This window comes from Hyperolius riggenbachi, chromosome 7 (genome assembly GCF_040937935.1).
Source record: "Hyperolius riggenbachi isolate aHypRig1 chromosome 7, aHypRig1.pri, whole genome shotgun sequence".
In the NCBI taxonomy this organism is placed as follows: Eukaryota; Metazoa; Chordata; class Amphibia; order Anura; family Hyperoliidae; genus Hyperolius; species Hyperolius riggenbachi.
The window spans coordinates 233,826,219-233,846,447 of NC_090652.1; the positions used below are offsets into that span (position 1 = coordinate 233,826,219).

At 44.8% G+C, this 20,229-nt stretch overlaps 1 protein-coding gene across 5 annotated transcripts in view; it reads left to right on the forward strand.

Moving 5' to 3' along the window:
- Positions 1-20,229, forward strand: part of ERBB4 (erb-b2 receptor tyrosine kinase 4) — a 1,342,090-nt gene that overhangs the window by 965,865 nt on the left and 355,996 nt on the right. For all 5 annotated transcript variants that reach the window (XM_068245390.1, XM_068245391.1, XM_068245392.1 and 2 more), the window contains one exon: positions 3,229-3,361. In XM_068245390.1, the coding sequence (XP_068101491.1) occupies positions 3,229-3,361 (133 nt within the window). The remainder of the gene's footprint in view (positions 1-3,228; positions 3,362-20,229) is intronic.

The following is a 20,229-nucleotide window of genomic DNA, read 5'->3' on the forward strand; positions in this document are numbered from 1 at the left end:
CCCTTTAAGGTCATTGTATTTTCAAAACTCTTAATCTGGACAACTTTAGCTCAGGCACATTCTGTCAGCAGTTATTCACATTAAAGAAAACCCAATGCAGATTTTTTAAATCTTGAAAGGACACAGAGGCGTGTTCTGTGCACAATGACATGCCTCTGTGTTCTTCTGCAGCCGCTTCCAGTCCCCCCCCCCCCCCCGCTCCGGGCACTGTCCTATTAAGATTTAAGAAATCCGCCTTGGGTTCTCTTTAAGGTAGCTATTATTTAGCATGTTATTCCAGAACAAGGTCATGGGCATGATGCCTCTAGATCATTTTTGGGTTGGCTGCCCTTTGTCAAGAACATAAACACAAGTATCCATTGCCTAATATGCAAATTATCTCTTTATGCCCCAGAAGCCAGATCTACATCCAGAACTGCTGGAGTATAGCTTGCCTATGGCTAATGCACTGAGGAGGACTGTTGGTCCTCCTCAGTGCATGGCAGGGATTAATATGGCTCTATGGATAGGGCTTGGACCAGAAGAACAGAATACCCAAGCAGCTCGGGATGACCCAAAACCACTAGGAAAGTATAGGGGACGAACAGAGACTGAAAACCCCTCCTAAAAAAGCAATGCTTACTGTGCTTTGCCTTCTTAAAACAGAAGGTATTTGCGATCATTTTTGGTCTATTTTGGTCCCCTATACTTTCCTAGTGGTTTTGGGTCACCCCAAGCTGCTTTAGTATTCTGCTTTTATGGTGGGGAACCAATTAACTTTTCAGTATTTTCTTGAAATGTGAATGGAAACCAGAGCACTTGGAGTAAACCTACACAAACACAGGGAGAACTTACAAAGAAGAGAGTTCAAAACCTGAGATCCTGAGAGTTCTCGCCACCCAGCCACCATGCCACCCCTAGGTTTAGACATACAGTACAGAGGTGGACATAGGGCCCTTGTCTTCTAGGGCCCATGCAATTGCTCCAGTTAGGGCCTCATTATCCTCTAGGCTTTTCTCCATGTATTTATCTCTTAAACTCCAGAGAAACAATGATAATAAGTTGTGCCCCAGTCATATACAAGTTTCAAATGTATGCTACATTAATACAGCGCCTACAGAATGTGACCCCGGTTCATGTACTTTTATCTTATCGGCATTATTTGGATCCAACCATGATCTGTTATGACCACGCCCACTCGCATGGGGCCCGCTTCAATTATTTTGCACAGGGGCCCATCATTGGCTTTGTCCGCCACTGATACAGTAAATGCTGCTTTATATAGTTCCCTTTTAAAGTGGCTGTGTATTAATCAACTCCTGAGCAATTTAACTTAAGGACAAATCAGGTTGTGATGCTCTGAGTACTGTAATTTTACTCTGTGTCATCATAAAACATCACTCTTTATGTTCTTCAGCTGCCTCGTGCACTACAAAGCCATTGATTCTCTGCCAATCAAGATTTACCGCAACATCCAATTGCTTTTCCATCTTATCCAGCCCTCAGAATGGATCAGGATGAATTGACCAGAATTAAGAAAAACAATACATGTCAGGCAGATTCAATCAGAAAGACAAAATATACTTGATGTTGAGCTGTCCACAATAATTATTTATGGCCACCCTCAGCCTGTCTACCTTTCCTGCTACACGCACTATACTTTTTTCTCTCAGTATTTGGCGCAACTAGTAACAGTGTGTGTTAAGTAAGTACTGGATTACCGCCATGCAAAGGTTTGTTATCTTTCCCACTACTATCAGGCTATGCTTAGATAAGCCTCCATAATGCTTATCTCTGTGTGCACATGATAGGGATTGATTTTTTTAGCATTACAAAGAAAGCCAATATCCTCTGCATGCTTCATGATAGACATGGTATTTTTAAGCCAAGCTGTTGTATATAATACAGGACATACCAGCGGCAATAGTTATTCCAGTGGCAGGGATACCTCTGCAATAATGTACTGCACCTTTGCAAATGTAAGTGATATATTGTAAAAACTGCAGTATAATTTCACTACTGTGCTGCTGATTAGTAGAGATGTTCAGAGGCGCCAGTAGGATAAAAAGCACTAAAAACGTTTAAAACGTTCGGGATGCGGTGGTGGACCAGCCAACCCAAAACAGACACAAGTACTGTCGACTAAAGTTGTAAACAATTTATTCCCATACTCCTAAGAACAGTTGCAACATGTTTCGCAGGTGTGGTCCCGCTTCATCAGGCAACACAGGAGTATAACTCAATGGGTCTAAATGCAGAAGTGAGCGCCTCTGGGTGCTGCCGATTAGGGATGGTAGGAAATGCCCATTACTGATTCCGCAGAAAATCCAGTTTCTGCCATTGCCGATTTCTCCATTTTCTGATTCTACAATTTTCAAGGAGTATTTTATTAGACATGTTTTGCATCAGAGAATGCAGAAAATGAATAAAAAAACCCCCCAAAAAACGGAAATCAGGAAAAAGGAAATAGGTAAAGGTAAAATCAGCCTTGGGATTGGGCTAAAATTACCGTGGTGATACAATTTTTGCAGGAAAAAATTAGCATTCTCTGGTCCTATGCTTACGAGTTCTGTGATTGGGCTAATTGTGATTGGGCTAATATCACCAAGTTGCAGTAAATTGGATTTCCATGGAATTCTGATTTACTTTTTCCGATTTCTGATTGGAAATGCAAATTTCTCACTGAAAATGAGGAAATTTCAATTCCGCTGAATCCGAATAAGCGTCCCTACTGCCGATACAAGAGTCTGTATTTTCACAAGATGTGACATTTTTCCAATGACTGCATTAATGTTGCATCTTTATGAAGTACTTGGGTTAACCCTTCAATCCCTGTTTATCTTCATCTTAACAGCTAATTAGAGCCAACTTGTATCTAGATTACACATTATTCTCTTATAATATTGTATTCTAATGCCTCATTAATGAAGTCTATAGCCCCTATCCGTTTCTAAAGTATGTGGTTTAAAAGCGCGTGGGACTTAATGGCCAAGATACTGCTTACGCCATGGCATCCTGGGAGTAAACAAAGCATGTAGGGTGGCGTGTAGAGCCTTCCAGTTCATTAGGCTAATTAATCTCCACAGCCTAATTGGCATATTTTCTTCATATACGTCTAGGTTTAATTTACAGTGTAATGGTGGTTACCGACACAGTCTCAAGGCTGAAGAGGCAGCTTGTTACCTTGCTTCTATAGGAACCCATGGTTTTCAGCTATTAAAGCCTGCTTCTCTTGCTGTTTGTTTTCAGCTGTGGAGGGAATGATGTGTCATCCTCTTTGCTCTACGTCTGGTTGTTGGGGATCCGGACCTGACCAGTGTCTGTCCTGTAAATACTTCAGTCGAGGCAAATCGTGTGTCAGATCCTGCAACCTTCGCTCTGGGTGAGTGACGTTTACAAGATGTATTTATATTCCTCACCATGATTATTAATCAAGATAACTGCAATGTATATAATGTTACAATATTTCAGATCACTTCTGAAACATTTATACTGTGTGGGGACTCTTAGGCTCGTTTTGCACCCCATTGCACCCCAATGCCAAATACCACATTCATATAACCCAGCAGCAGGGAGCACTTACAGGGTCATATACAAAGCGCATCCCCCCCCCCTACAACCCCTTCACCAACCGTCGCCACCCCTCACTCAGTAACATACTCCCTGCTGGACAGGAAGTACGTCACTGGGGTTCCTCGACGTATTATCGTCATTCCAACGGTAATTTGTTGTTGACTTTGCGATAGATTGGAGGCCAAACGGGAACTTCCAGCGCGTCATGATGGGATAAGTGTGCCAGGCCCCATACACTGTTGTGTTACCCAGCAGTGAAACAGGCCTAGTGTAAAAGGGGCCTTAATGCAAATGCTTTTGTCAAATAATAAACTTATGTTCATCTTGGTATTGTTTTTTTTTTTTCATTTGGGGGGGAGGGGGGTTAGGGGATTTAAAGTGATAAGAGTAAAACACACGGTTGCCCTCTGGAGTTATATTGGCCCTAACCTATATCCATAATGGCTGGTGCTGAGCACAGAAACAGACAATGAACATACAGGTTACCCCTGCTCATAATACCAGCTTGTTATATCTGTCAGCCGTAGGCTAGAGCCTTGCATGAGAAGAGGGCAAATATTGCTCCCTCACAAAGCAAAATGCCTACTGCAGGTGGGTACAGGAGCCCTTAGAACACATTACGCCCAGTAATGTGGCCAGTGATGACAAGTCAAAGTTGATATTAACATCTGATTGCCCCATTAACAGAGCAATTAGATAAGCACCTGAATCCCAGGTGCAGAGTATGGGGTGGGGTCTTTGTGGCAGTTCCCTTAGGACTCAATCACACTTGCAAGTGCAGATGGCCCTGCGACCGTGTGATTTGCCATCTGCGCTGCTGTGCATTGCAATGTTGATCTCATTCACTACAATGAATTGGTCAGCATTGCGTTTTTCTGAAAAATGAATGCAGCAATGCAATAGTGCAATGCACTGCTGCGCAGCACATGTAGTCTGAACGTCAGACGCACACCATCCCTGTTGCCGAAATAAATCGAATGATGGGAAATGTCTTGTTGATCTGATAAGAAAAATGCATTGTGTGTACCAGGCATAAATGAGTCAATAAAAAAATGTTGGGTTTGTATTTGTTTTTTTCTTTCTAATGTTGATAGACGTTTTTAGGATTCCTCTCTGGGTCCCCCATTTTGGTCTTCTTTTGGACTCTCATCTTGAACTTCTGCTTACCTGCTTGTTTCTGAAAGTCTTTTGCAATTGCTAGAAGCCATCTGATGGTGCTCATGCATCAGCTATGCTATGTATGGGCAGATCAACCAAGAGACAGTTCTCTCTCAGATTGAATCTGATCAGAGATAGATCTGTTGGCTGCACATACACTGCAGACTGATTCCCGATCATATTCAACATGAAGTCTTTCAGGACTCGACCTGCCCCCCCCCCCCTCCCAAATGTTATATGTGCCAGGCATTAAAATATCTCACCTGTCTGCTTCCACTGTGGGTCTACCTGCTTTTCTTCCACATTTACATCCTATGTGGCTGCCTTGTATAGCATGTGACGTGTGTGACGTCACATGCGCGACAGTGCTGTGTGCGAAAGCCACATGGGACCCGAATATGCAGAAGAAGAGCAGGTGGACTTGCGGTGGCAGCGGACAGGTGAGATATTTTAGTGAACTGCACCAGGGGCACATAAAACATTTGAGGGGACAGCAGCCAGTGGTTCTGTTGTATTCATCTGTTGCGATATCCCACGCTGTTACCACCTCGTAACCATTTGACCAAGATTGACTGAGAGATTTCCCAACATGTCCGATCATTACATCCAACAGATTTTGGCCTGAAATAGGTAAATTCATTGATCAGACTTGCTTATTGCAGCCCCAGTTTTCACCCAATATAATAATAAGTATTGAATTGGATAGTTGATCAGCCACAAAATTGGCAGATGTATAACCACCACATGTTCACCACATAAAATATGAAAAAGACTTGCCAGCTAATTCATATTAAAAAACTTTAACAATTCCAGTCATTGAAAATGGACACTTTTCGAAAATACAGTAGAATACAACTCAACCCTCAAAACTTTATACTTTACGATAAATCTCTTATGGTTCACTAGCCCTTATTTATACTTACTCGGGGCTTCCTTCAGCACCATGAGAACTGTAGCCTCCCTTGCTGACCTCCTCGTCCCCTCCGTTCTGCCGCCCCTTACTCCTGTTAATCCGGGCAGTCAAGGTCATCTGCGCATGCAGCTCAGCCTAGCGTGCACTCCTTGTCACACTCACATCCCCTGGAGCATTCTACACCTGTGCAATACTACTGCACAGGCGCAAAACACTCCAGGGGACAGGAGCATGACGGGGTTGTGCGCGGCCGAGCTGTGCATGTGCAGAAGCACATGACTGGCAGCGACTGACTATATTACCAGGAGTCGTAGCGCCAGAATGGTGGGGCCAAGGAGCATGGCGAGGGAGCCACAGTGCTCATGGGGCTGGAGGAAGCCACAGGTAAGTATAAATAAGGGCCCCTGTACCATCTCGCATACACTTTAAGCCTTTGACCAGGGCTCGAATCCTGACTCTAGTCAGTATGTAAAACAGTAAGTAGTCTTTGGACAAAGCTCCCTAATAATCCTGGTTGCCCATGGAGTGCGCCCTAAATGCAGCCCTGATGCCCTTTGAGTCCACCAGAAGAAAAGCACAATATAAATTGTTCTGTGTCGTGTCTTGCTTAGAGCACAGTGCAGGTTAAAACTAAAATGGCTCTGCCCAAGATAGTATTGTGGCTCATTTTCTTTGGATACTAATTAACAAAAGCTGAACATGAAATGAAATGATTTAAAGGACACCTGAACTGAGAGGGATATGGAGGCTACCATATTTTTTATTCCTTTTAAACAATACCAGTTGCCTGGCAGTCCTGCTGATCTCTCAGGCTTGAATAGTATATGGATCACACACTTAAAAAAAGCATGCAACTGACCCAGTCAAACTTAAAGTGAAACAGAAATCAGAACTTCCTCTCTGCTTTTAAAGATAAGTTACTGCATGATAACCTTTAGGGGGAAAATTCTTATTAAAATTTAATGGAAATCCTAAAAAAAAAAACCCTGGGGTGTTAACTTCCTACACATTCCTGGGAGCACATAAAGCAGGGGTCTCAAACTCAATTTACCTGGGGGCCGCAGGAGGCAAAGTCAGGATGAGGCCGGGCCGCATAAGGAATTTCACAATTGCGGCGCATCGCCACCTCTGCCCGCCCCTCTCTCACTCTTCCTTCACAGAGATGGGTGGGGAGAGGCGGCGAGCCGTGCGGCAATTATTATTATTATTTAGTATTTATCTAGCGCCGACATATTATGCAGCGCTGTACAGTGTATATATATATATATATATATATATATATATATATATATATATATATATATATTGTCACTAACTGTCCCTCAAAGGAGCTCACAATCTAATCCCTACCATTGCCATATGTCTATATTATGTAGTGTAAGTACTGTAGTCTAGGGCCAATTTTAGGGGGAGCCAATTAACTTATCTGTATGTTTTTGGAATGTGGGAGGAAACCGGAGTGCCCGGAGGAAACTCACGCAGACACGGAGAGAACATACAAACTCTTTGCAGATAGTGCCCTGGCCGGGATTCGAACCAGGGACTCGCTGCAAGGCGAGAGAGCTAACCACTATGCCACCGTGCTGCCCCACAATTGACGCCAGGAGGGGCAGAGCTGAAGCTGAAAGCTCTGCCCCTTCCAGGAAATGCCGGCGGATTGCCCCCCGGGCGATTTGGGGGCTCTGCAGCCCTCGTTTAGTGGCGGGGATGCGGCGGATTACTTGGGAGCACTGAAGCGAACTATAAGGAAGCTTTTGCCGGCGAGGGCCATAAAATATTGCATCGAGGGCCACAAATGGCCCTCGGGCCGTGAGTTTGAGACCCCTGACATAAAGGGTTAAGCTTCAGTATATGAAAATGGATCACAAAGCCCTGGTACAGCTCACAGCCCTGATTCACACTTGCTGATAACAGCTTATTTGACAGGCCGATCTCCCTAAACATGCAAGTAGTGAATTCCTTAGCCACTATGAAGACAAGTCCGCATGAAGTCAGAAACATCTGATCTGCATGCTTGTTAAGGGTGTATAGATAAAAGTATTAGAGAGGCAGAGGATTAGGACAACCAGGCAACTGTATTGATCAAATTAAATAAAAATGACATCCTTCATATCCTTCTCAGTTCAGGTGTTCTTTAAAATAACATTGTTTTCACCTGTCAAAAAGGCACTTTTTATATTGAACAGAAAAATACAAGATATGTCTGCAAACGACCATTTAAAACTCGGAAAAAAAAATCCATAGAAAATGTATTTACAAAACTTAGTAGCGAGCCATCTAGTGGCTGAAAAGTGAAATTCGAGGCTAAGAACAATACATAAAGCAATAAACAGCAATTTCTATACTTACTTCTTTAGGCTGTAATGTGTCGAGAAAAAAACCATCTTCTTTCAGATCTAGATTGCTGCTACACATAATTATTTCCCCTCCAGTGTACATTATATTTCTCCATCCCTCCAAAAAAATTAACCACTTGGATCTTCATAGTGGCCTGCAACAATATTTTCAGAGACAAAATGTTTCCAAACTCACGGCGGCAGTAAAAACTATTCCCCGTCCGAGCTGTAGCAACTCGTAGGGAGAAGTAATTTGGGGTCCAGCAATCACGGGAACCCCGAATGACCTGGGCGCAGGAAGCGGACTATAACATTGCTGCAATAGAAACGTCCTCCCCAGGTAACCTAATCCTTCATCCTTGAAAACACCCTTATTCTCCCCTCTGAGAGTCTTCAACCTTGAGCCTTTTGACAGCCATGAATCTAAAGCCATCCAAGCTTCTTTAGCTCAGAACAGAGCTATCTTGACTTCTACCCCACTACCACCCATTGAGCTGCATGTAAGGTCCTCCATGTCACTTGCTAATTGCCTTGTCCCTGCATCATATTGCCATAACTACACTTCTTTACCATTTGACATACTGGGAAGTGGTCCATGGCTGTAGGAGCTCGCCTTCCCTCCAATCAGTAGCTAAGGAAGGGAGTGAGCGGTGAGAGTCCCACACCCTCTCCTATGGGACACTGTGAAAAACCAGGCCCCTGCAGGGATGTAGAAGTCCAAAGCTAGTAACTGACAAGGATCCAAACAGGACATTATCTTAGCTGAAACATTTAGGTACCAGTGAATATAAAGATGTAAACATTTAGACAGTCTTTTACAATTGGAGCTTTTCTATATGGGGGATGCCGAGTAAAACTGCATACATGCTAGTATAAATGTTTAGGACAAGACAAGAAATTTTATACTGAGTTAAGATGGGAATTTTTTGGTACATCACCATAGGAGTCCTGAAGAAGAATCATGAAGTCTTCCATCAAGGTCAGGAAAAGATAAAAGATTACAACAACTCCCCATGTATTTAACCAACAACTGGGTGAGGTCTCTCCTAAGGGATCGCTGATCTCATTAGCTGTGTCCCTTGTGTTTATCTTATTGCTCAATTATGAGAGTTATTGGATATCGCCAGAAACCATTACCAGAAACCCCACCACTGCAGGAAATACCCAAAGAAGTCTCATTCTCATTAGCAGTAGGCATGAGGCTGTGCTAGGAGGAACGCTGGCTTGCAGATAGGACTAATTGCCAGGTAGTAATAATAAATCAAATGTCCAGTAAAGTGCATCAACCCTCCCCCCCCTCCCACACACACACACCTCCATGGCCAGTTGGACATATGAGTTGAAGGAATATAGAGGATGCCATTGCTTACTTCCTTGTAAATTGCTGCATGTAGTGTATGCAGCTAAGGAGTTTTACTTCCACAGTCTCCAGTAACACACAGAAACTATACTGAAGCTAAAAGAGCAGTGTGACAGCTAGCAACAGGTAGTAAAGATGGCGGCTTCCATACTCCTGCCCTACAGAATTCCTTTAACAAAATTAGACCATATTCAGACATAAACATGCTGGATATTCAGTTACCCATCCATATTAAAAATAGAAACTCAATAGTTAGATAGAAACTCATTAATTTGTATTTAGTGATATCCCTTCTCCCTAGTGCCTAGTAGATTGTTAGTGATGCTAGGTGTGTTCCAACTGGTATGCAGATTGTAATACATACGGTTACTAATGGTTTTACATATTATAGGATGGCGTGCCTTACACACAGCCATTCATTTCCTGTCAAAATACACAGCTTTTCATTTTGCATTAATGCAAATGTGCTACATAATCACAACCTTGCCTGTTTCCTTTTGCTTAAAACACACAATAAACAGATGTACCCCTTAGTTAGGTTAAAAGAAAATGTCTACGGTTCAGGGACATTATTATTATTAACAATGCAACACGTGGACTGGAAAATGAGTAGAAATAGGTTTTGGTGTGGGTGATTCATAAGAACTGGATCAAAGAAAACTAGAACAAGACTGATATTTATAGCAGCCAGCTAGTTGTCTTTTGTCTCCTTGGAAAGGGGGAGCCTGATTGGCTGCATTAAGTGAATAGTTCCATTTTTACCCCAGTTTTGATAATGCAGCCCAGGGTGTGGATGTAGCTTGCACTAAAACAAAACCAGGGCTCTTGTATAAATGGGCATATTTTGTGTAAGTGGTACTTATTGAACAGAGGCGTAGCTAGGGTTTTCAGCGCCCGGGGACAAAGACTATTAATGCGCCCCCCAAAGCGCGCCAAAAAGGGGCGTGGTCACATAATAAATGTGGGCGTGGTTATGGGTGGAGCCAAATTTATATGGAGGTTAGCAGGCTCACGCTCACCCACCCTCCCTCAGTATGTACCTTCCAGCATGTTCCAAGACAAATTCAGCAATCATGAGCCCCCCCCATCAAGACAAATTCAGCAATCATGAGACCCCCAACATAACCAACTCCGCAATCATGAGGCCCCCAACAAGACAAATTTAGCAATCATGAGGCCCCCAACAAGACAAATTCAGCAATCATGAGGCCCCCAACAAGACAAATTCAGCGATCTTGAGGCCCCCAACAAATCATGAGGCCCCCAACAAGACAAATTCAGTAACCATGAGGCCCCCAACAAGACAAATTCAGCAGTCATGAGTCACATAAATAGACAGCATTTCACATAAGTAGGTAGAATGCCCCCTTAGTATGGTAGACACCTCTCACCTGGCAGCATTTCTCCAAAATACACTCAATCTGACGTGGTTACCCAAAAATAGGTAGCCCCAGGTCTATAGTTGTCCCCAGCAGGGGCGTCTCACCCACCAGGCAAGTATAGGCGGTTGCCTGGGGCGCCATGAGGTGGTGAGGCGCCATGAGGTGGTGAGGCGCATTCCCCCACCTCTGCTACCGTGACCATGTTTTTTTTTAATATTATATTACCTCCCGACTCAGTCCCCGGTGCTCGGCACGCTACCATGTGCTCAGCAATGCCTCCACCTCCACTTCTCCCCAGCCAATAGAGCAACTAATACTGCTCTTCTCTGCCGGGCTCCTTCTTTAAAGCCGTGCCCCTTCTTCTCAGTAGCCACACAGGTAAAGTGTTTACCTCGTGTGGCCCAGCCTTTAACTCCGCCCCACGCCAGTCAAACCAGGAGCCAGCGGCCAGCCAGCTTATGCCCCTGACAGTCTGACCCTCCACCTGTGTCACTGGCTGCACACAGACACTGGAGCGAGACAGCCAGGGGACAGATGCAGTCACAGAGAGAAGAATGTGATGTGTCCGTGTTGGAGCCCCGCCCCCGCACAAGACAGCAACACAGCCCGGGAGAAGGGAAGTTTCTGCTCCAGATGATAAGCTGCATGCACAGGCAGAAGAGAAGGTATGCAGGCAGGCTGCTAAGAACACTTCCTGTCCTGTGTGCAGACTCCCAGTACTGTTATAACTGCTAGAATGTGCCCTGCTCTTTTGATTCTAGAGTTTTCTTTGAAAGCTGGTTAGGCTGTAGGCTGGTAAAGCTGTAAACCTGTGCTTTAGTGCTGTGCTGTCTCTCCCTCTCCCCTCTCTGTTCCTCTGCCCCCTCTTCCATCTTATGCTGTCTCTACCCCTCTCTGTTCCTCTCTCTTCCATCTTATGCTGTCTCTCCCTCTCCCCTCTGTTTCTCTGCACCCTCTTCCATCTTATGCTGTCTATCCCTCCCCCTCTCTGTTCCTCTACCCCCCTCTTACATCTTATGCTGCCTCTCCCTCTCTACTCTTTCCCTCAGCTCGGATTACGTGTATTTTCTGGTTAAACGCTTCTGCATTACGATTATTTTCAGGTGAAACGCTGCTGCCCTATGATTAATTTCTGGTGAAATGCTGCTGCAATAAGTGTATTTTCTGGTGAAACGCTGCCACCTTACGAATATTTTCCGGTGAACTGCTGCTGCAATAAGTGTATTTTCTGGTGAAACACTGCCACATTACGATTATTTTCTGGTGAATTATGATTCTGAATTACGATAATTACTATTATTTTCTGATGAAACACTGCCGCATTATGATTATTTTCTGGTGAAACGATGCTGCATTATGATTATTTTCCTGGGGGGAGGGGCTTGGGGGGGGGGGGGGCGCCACAGGTTTTCTCGCTTGGAGTGACAAAATGACTAAAGGCACCCCTGGTCCCCAGAATAGGTGGCCAGCAGTATAGATGTCTCCAGAATAGGTGGCCAGCGGTATAGATGTCCCCAGAATAGGTGGCCAGCGGTATAGATGTCCCCAGAACAGGTAGCCAGGGGTAGAGATGTCCACAGAACAGGTAGCCAGGGGTATATGTGCCCAGTATATGTAGGCAGGGATATGTGTGCCCAGTATATGTAGCCAGAGGTATATGTGCCCAGTATATGTAGCCAGGGGTATATATGCCCAGCATATGTAGCCAGGAGAATAATATGTGTCCAGTATATATAGTCAGGCGTATATGTGCCCAGTATATGTAGCCAGGGGTATATATGCCCAGTCCATGTAGCCAGGGGGTATATATGCCCAGTATATGTAGCCAGGGGGTATATATGCCCAGTATATGTAGCCAGGGGGTATATATGCCCAGTTTATGTAGCCAGGGGGTATATATGCCCAGTATATGTAGCCAGGGGGTATATATGCCCAGTATATGTAGCCAGGGGTATATATGCCCAGAGTAGGTAGCCAGGGGTATATATGCCCAGTATATGTAGCCAGGGGGTATATATGCCCAGTCCATGTAGCCAGGGGGTATATATGCCCAGTATATGTAGCCAGGGGTATATATGCCCAGTATATGTAGCCAGGGGGTATATATGCCCAGTATATGTAGCCAGGGGGTATATATGCCCAGTATATGTAGCCAGGGGTATATATGCCCAGTATATGTAGCCAGGGGGTATATATGCCCAGTCCATGTAGCCAGGGGGTATATATGCCCAGTATATGTAGCCAGGGGTATATATGCCCAGTATATGTAGCCAGGGGGTATATATGCCCAGTCCATGTAGCCAGGGGGTATATATGCCCAGTATATGTAGCCAGGGGTATATATGCCCAGTATATGTAGCCAGGGGTATATATGCCCAGAGTAGGTAGCCAGGGGTATATATGCCCAGTATATGTAGCCAGGGGGTATATATGCCCAGTCCATGTAGCCAGGGGGTATATATGCCCAGTCCATGTAGCCAGGGGGTATATATGCCCAGTATATGTAGCCAGGGGTATATATGCCCAGTATATGTAGCCAGGGGGTATATATGCCCAGTCCATGTAGCCAGGGGGTATATATGCCCAGTATATGTAGCCAGGGGGTATATATGCCCAGTATATGTAGCCAGGGGGTATATATGCCCAGTATATGTAGCCAGGGGGTATATATGCCCAGTAGATGTAGCCAGGGGGTATATATGCCCAGTAGATGTAGCCAGGGGTATATATGCCCAGTAGATGTAGCCAGGGGTATATATGCCCAGTAGATGTAGCCAGGGGGTATATATGCCCAGTATATGTAGCCAGGGGGTATATATGCCCAGTATATGTAGCCAGGGGTATATATGCCCAGTATATGTAGCCAGGGGGTATATATGCCCAGTATATGTAGCCAGGGGGTATATATGCCCAGTAGATGTAGCCAGGGGTATATATGCCCAGTAGATGTAGCCAGGGGTATATATGCCCAGTAGATGTAGCCAGGGGTATATATGCCCAGTAGATGTAGCCAGGGGTATATATGCCCAGTAGATGTAGCCAGGGGGTATATATGCCCAGTAGATGTAGCCAGGGGTATATCTGCCCAGTAGATGTAGCCAGGGGTATATATGCCCAGTAGATGTAGCCAGGGGTATATATGCCCAGTAGATGTAGCCAGGGGTATATATGCCCAGTAGATGTAGCCAGGGGTATATATGCCCAGTAGATGTAGCCAGGGGTATATATGCCCAGTAGATGTAGCCAGGGGTATATATGCCCAGTAGATGTAGCCAGGGGTATATATGCCCAGTAGATGTAGCCAGGGGGTATATATGCCCAGTATATGTAGCCAGGGGGTATATATGCCCAGTATATGTAGCCAGGGGTATATATGCCCAGTATATGTAGCCAGGGGGTATATATGCCCAGTATATGTAGCCAGGGGGTATATATGCCCAGTAGATGTAGCCAGGGGTATATATGCCCAGTAGATGTAGCCAGGGGTATATATGCCCAGTAGATGTAGCCAGGGGTATATATGCCCAGTAGATGTAGCCAGGGGGTATATATGCCCAGTAGATGTAGCCAGGGGTATATATGCCCAGTAGATGTAGCCAGGGGTATATATGCCCAGTAGATGTAGCCAGGGGTATATATGCCCAGTAGATGTAGCCAGGGGTATATATGCCCAGTAGATGTAGCCAGGGGTATATATGCCCAGTAGATGTAGCCAGGGGTATATATGCCCAGTAGATGTAGCCAGGGGTATATATGCCCAGTAGATGTAGCCAGGGGTATATATGCCCAGTAGATGTAGCCAGGGGGTATATATGCCCAGTATATGTAGCCAGGGGTATATATGCCCAGTAGATGTAGCCAGGGGTATATATGCCCAGTAGATGTAGCCAGGGGTATATATGCCCAGTAGATGTAGCCAGGGGTATATGTGCCCAGTAGATGTAGCCAGGGGTATATGTGCCCAGTAGATGTAGCCAGGGGTATATATGCCCAGTAGATGTAGCCAGGGGGTATATATGCCCAGTAGATGTAGCCAGGGGTATATATGCCCAGTAGATGTAGCCAGGGGTATATATGCCCAGAGTAGGTAGCCAGGTGTCCCCCTCCCTGCCTCCCCAGCAGGAGGGGAGCAGCGCAGAGAAGAGCTGCTCTCCCTCCCTCCATCGCTGTCCCCTCCATTAATGTCCGGGTGCTGCTGGCAGCGGCGGGCGGAACTTACCTCCGTCTCGTCGCAGCGCGGATGGATCTGCCGCTACTCTGGTCTAGTCCAGACCAGAGCAGCGGCTGCGGGATCCGAACTTCCGGCCGGCGCTGGAGCGAGACGGAGGTGAGTCCCGCCCGCTGCGCCCGCACCCGGACAATAATGGAGGGGACAGCGATGGAGGGAGGGAGAGCCCTAAGGTGAGAGAAGGGGGGGAGATGGCCCCCTTCTCCACCGTCCGCATAGCTCTCCCTCTTCTCTTCTCTGCGCTGCTCCCCTCCGCAGAAAAAAAAAAAAATCAGCTCAGCTGGGCGCCCTTAGGGACCCGGCGCCCGGGGGCACTTGACCTACCCCGACCCCCCTAGCTCCGCGCCTGTTATTGAACTACCATTGCTTCACATTAATTGTGTGCAAATTTGGCTTCCAATGAATTTGAATATGTCACAGTTGGTCACTTAACCACTTAATAGTTTCCGTGGTACATCTTGTGGCCAAATAGTAAAATTACACTTACATACATTCATTTTATTAAACAGACCTACACATAATTTAAACTTAATTCCTTACTTCCCACCCTCTCCCAAAAATACCTACATAATAAAAATAAAATACAAATAGGATTAAAAAAAAAAACTTAAATAGTTACCTTAGGGACAGAACTTATTTATATGCAACTCAAGAGGGTATATTACTATTATTTTTCAAATTTGGGCTTGTAAATAGTAATGGATGCAAAACTGAAAGAAAATACACCTTTATTTCCAAATAAAATATTGGCGCCATAAATTGGGATAGGGACATAATTTAAATGGTGTAATAACAGGGACAAATGGGAAAATAAAATGTGTGGGATTTTATTATGGTAGAATATATTATTTTAAAACTTACTGGCCAAAAATTGAGAAATTCGTTTTTTCCATTTTTTCCTTAATATTCCCATTAAAATGCATTTAGAAAAACATAATTAGCAAAATGTACCACCCAAAAAAAAGCCTAGTTGGTGGCGGAAAAAACAAGATATAGATTATTTTGTTGTGATAATTAGTGATAAAGTTATTGGCAAATGAATGGGAGGAATGCTGAAATGTGAAAATTGCTCAGATGCATACGGTGAAAATACACTGAAGGCTGAAGTGGTTAAAGGATACGTCTGAGCAGTAAAGAAAAAAAACGTTTTATTCACCTGGGGCTTCATACAGCCCCTAGAAGTGTGTAAGGTCTCACACCACTGTTCCGCTGTTGGCCAGGGCTCCCAGTCTCTCCTCTAGTAGATTATGACTTGCGGCTAGGTCGAGATCTTATGCACAGGTGCGGGCACGCTGTGCATCTCTTGTCATCACGCTCCAGGCACCGTGAGCACGTTGCACTTGCGCAGTTCAGTGAGAACTAAACTGTGCAAGCGCAGAACGCTCCTGGTTCCTGGATGGCGAGAGAAGCACTGAGCACCCACACCTGTGCAGAAGATTCCAACTTGGCCGCAGATCGTGATCTATCGGAGGGGAGACCGGGAGCCCTGGCTGACAGCGGAACAGCGGCATGGGAATTTTTTTTTTTTACTGCTCACATGTATCCTTTAAAGGACAACTGAAATGAGAAGGATTTGGACACTGCCATATTAATTTCCTTTGAGACAATACCAGTTGCCTGGCCTCCTGCTGAGCCTTCCTGCATCAGTAGTGTTTGAATCACAAACCTGAAACAAACATGCAGCAAATGCAGTCAAGCTTAAAGGGATACTGTAGGGGGGTCGGGGGAAAATGAGCTGAACTTACCCGGGGCTTCTAATGGTCCCCCGCAGACATCCTGTGTTGGCGCAGCCACTCCCCAATGCTCCGGCCCCGCCTCCAGTTCACTTCTGGAATTTCTGACTTTAAAGTCAGAAAACCACTGCGCCTGCGTTGCCGTGTCCTCGGTCACGCTGATGTCATCAAGAGCGCACAGCGCAGGCCCAGTATGGTCTGTGTCTGCGCAGTACACTCCTGGTGACATCAGCGGGAGCGAGGACACGGCAACGCAGGTGCAGTGGTTTTCTGACTTTGAAGTCAGAAATTCCAGAAGTGAACCGGAGGCGGGGCCGGAGCATTGGGGAGTGGCTGCGCCAACACAGGATGTCTGCGGGGGATCATTAGAAGCCTCGGGTAAGTTCAGCTCATTTTCCCCCGACCCCCCTACAGTATCCCTTTAAGTCAAACGCCTAATCTGCATGCTTGTTCAGGGTCTATGACTAAAAGTATTAGAGGTAGAGGATCAGCAGAATAGCCAGGCAATGTGCATTGTTCAAAAGGAAATAAATGTGGCAACCTCCATATCATATATACTTTAGTTGTCCTTAAAAGTATAGGAAACAGCAAATATACATATATATGAGACTTTCAGTGTATTTTGGACAGGAGAAATGCATCTCCAGAGAATAACTGAATTTTTTATTGATTTATAATACTGTGGTGGGCTATGCACCTGTGTATATAAAATTCTGTTTGAAACTGAAGGCAGACATTTAATGTAGTAGTAAAAACACAGTGAACTTTCTTATTATTATTTTTATTTATCAAACGCCAACATATCTTGTAGCTCTGTACAATGTGCAAAGCATGCAACAATGGCTAGCATAGATACATGAGCAGTTCACCATACTGTATAATCAAGACAGCCAAGTACTGATACATACAAATGATGTGTAGTTTGAATAACATCACCAATAATGAAAGATGTTCATTTGATACATTGAACAGAAACAGGAAACAAAAAGGGGGGGGTCACTGCCCTTGCGAGCTTACAATCTAGAGCAGGGGTCTCAAACTCAATTTACTTGGGGGGCCGCAGGAGGCAAAGTCAGGATGAGGCTGGGCCGCATAAGGAATTTCACAATCGCGGCGCATCGCTGCCTCTGCCCACCCCTCTCACTCTTCCTTCACAGAGAGGGGCGGGGAGAGGCGGCGATCCGTGCGGCGATTGACGTCAGGAGGGGCAGAGCTGAAGCTGAAAGCTCTGCCCCTTCCAGGAAATGCCGTCGGATTGCCCCCCGGGCGATTTGGGGGCGCTGCAGCCCTCGTCTAGCGGCGGGGATGCGGCAGATTACTTGGGAGCACTGAAGCGAACTATAAGGAAGCTTTTGCTGGCGAGGGCAACAAAATATTGTATCGAGGGCCGCAAATGGCCCGCGGGCCGCGAGTTTGAGACCCCTGATCTAGAGGGTAGTAGGGTCAAGACACTGAGTGAGTAGACAAAGGATTTAGTAGATGAGGCAGTGAGCTTTAAGCTGGATCTACACGAGGCGAAAATTATGAAATATTACTCTTACATACAAAATTAATAACGATTTTCCCTGAAAGTTTGCATTATGATTACGATGTGTAATTGCGAATTTATATGCGAAATTTCAGCCCACCGCTGAACAAAGTACTCTAGGTGATTGGTAGCCAATGGAGGGATTTGCAGAGAGTGGCAGTATCAGGGGAGGGGGAGGAGAGGTGGGGGAGATGAGCAGCAGAGTTCAGTAGAAACTAAGAGGTGCCAGTCTGTTTTTTTGGTAGGCCACAGAGACGGGTATTACAGTAACCAAGAAGAGACATGATTAGAGCATGTAGAATAATTTTAGTAGCCTCCTGTATAAGGAAGAGACGAATTCTGGAAATATTTTTTAGATGTGAGTAGCAAGAAATTGTTAATGTGTAAATGTGTGCTTGAAATGAGAGCTCAGATTCCTGAGTTACCCCGAGCTTTAGGAGTTGAGGTTGAGATGAGCTTAATGGGGTATTTTCTACATTAATTGTAACTATAGGTGGGGAAGCGGAGAGAAGTGTTTTGTTCATGTTAAGTTTGAGTTAACGGGGGGACATGAATGTAGAAATAAGAGACAGTCAGGGACTCCAGATACTTTGTAGAGCAGTCAAGAGCTGAGTTAGATTTGAGTGTCATCAGTAAACCAAACTGAAAACCAAAAGGGCGTATTAATTGTCCTAGGCCATAAGTTTAAATGAAAAAGACAAGGAGTCCTAGAACAGAGCTTTGTGGTACACCAACAGATAAGGAGGGTTGAGAGGAGTTAGTGTTGGAATAGGAGACAGTGAAAGAGCATCAAGACTACCTGGAGCTAATCCAAGAATGTGCTAGGCCCTTGACAGTGATGAGAGTGTCTGGAGAAGCAGAGAGTGATTGAGAGTGTGAAAGGCAGAGGAAAGTTCAAGGAATATTAGTATAGAAAATTAGCCTTTGGATTTTGCAATGAGGAGGTCGTTTGGAACTCTGGTAAGGACTGTTTCAGTGGAATGGTGATATTGGAAGCCAGACTGGAAGATGTCTAACAAGGAGTTAGTAGAGAGAGTCAGACAGTTTTGAATAGATGTATCATTCCGGCAGTTTGAAAGTAAGATGAAGATGTGAGACTGGCCAAGAATTAGAGAGGGCTGCAGGGTCCAAAGAAGGTTTTTTGATTAGTGGTGTTATGATTAATTGTTTAAATTAGGAAAGGAAAATGCCAATTAATATGGAGAGGCTGAAAAAATTGGTTAGAGCAGGGATAAAGGAAGAGAAGGTGGGGAACGGAGTAGGGAAAAGTGTTAAAAAGTTGTTTAGGATTATGGGACTCTGAAAGGATAAGTGAGGTGAAATAGGACTGCTTTGCAAGGAAAAGGGTCCTTGAGATGGTACAGCACTTTTTTTTAAATGCTAGAGTTTTTATTAGTTAACACCTTTACCTTTCTGTCTAGCAATCCCTGTGATTCAGACATCCTAGACACACATCATAACCAGTTAGGATTAGGCATCGGTAGAGGGGGAGCTCTAGGGTTAGGTTTCATGTTAGTAAAATATTGGTAAAATGTACTATTACTTTACTACCAAAATTACCAATAGTAGATTATTGGTAATTTTACTGATATTCTATTAGAGCCTATTTCCAGCGCTCAAATTCCCCTGGCACCCTTCTTGCATGTACACGATACTCCACCCCATAATGAGCAGCACTGACACACTTGGGGAAATTTGCAAGACTAGTTCAACACTACATTATGTATTTGAATAACGCACTTTTAAAAATAGGCGTATCGTTTTCAGTGGGACTGGGACATAAACTTAGGCCAGGTAGGTGCAGAGCTCAGGAACCTCAAATTTGAACACAAATCCATATGGAATATTTTCAGACAGGCTGCTTATTTTGTATATATTGAAAAATGTTATTATGGCTAAACCTAACCCTACTCTCACACAGATCCCGACCCCTGCCCCTAACGTCCCCTGCACAAACTTCCTGACACCTAACCCTAAACCCACCCGAAAACTCACACAAACTTCATATCTGATGCCTAACCCTAAACCCCCTTCCACGA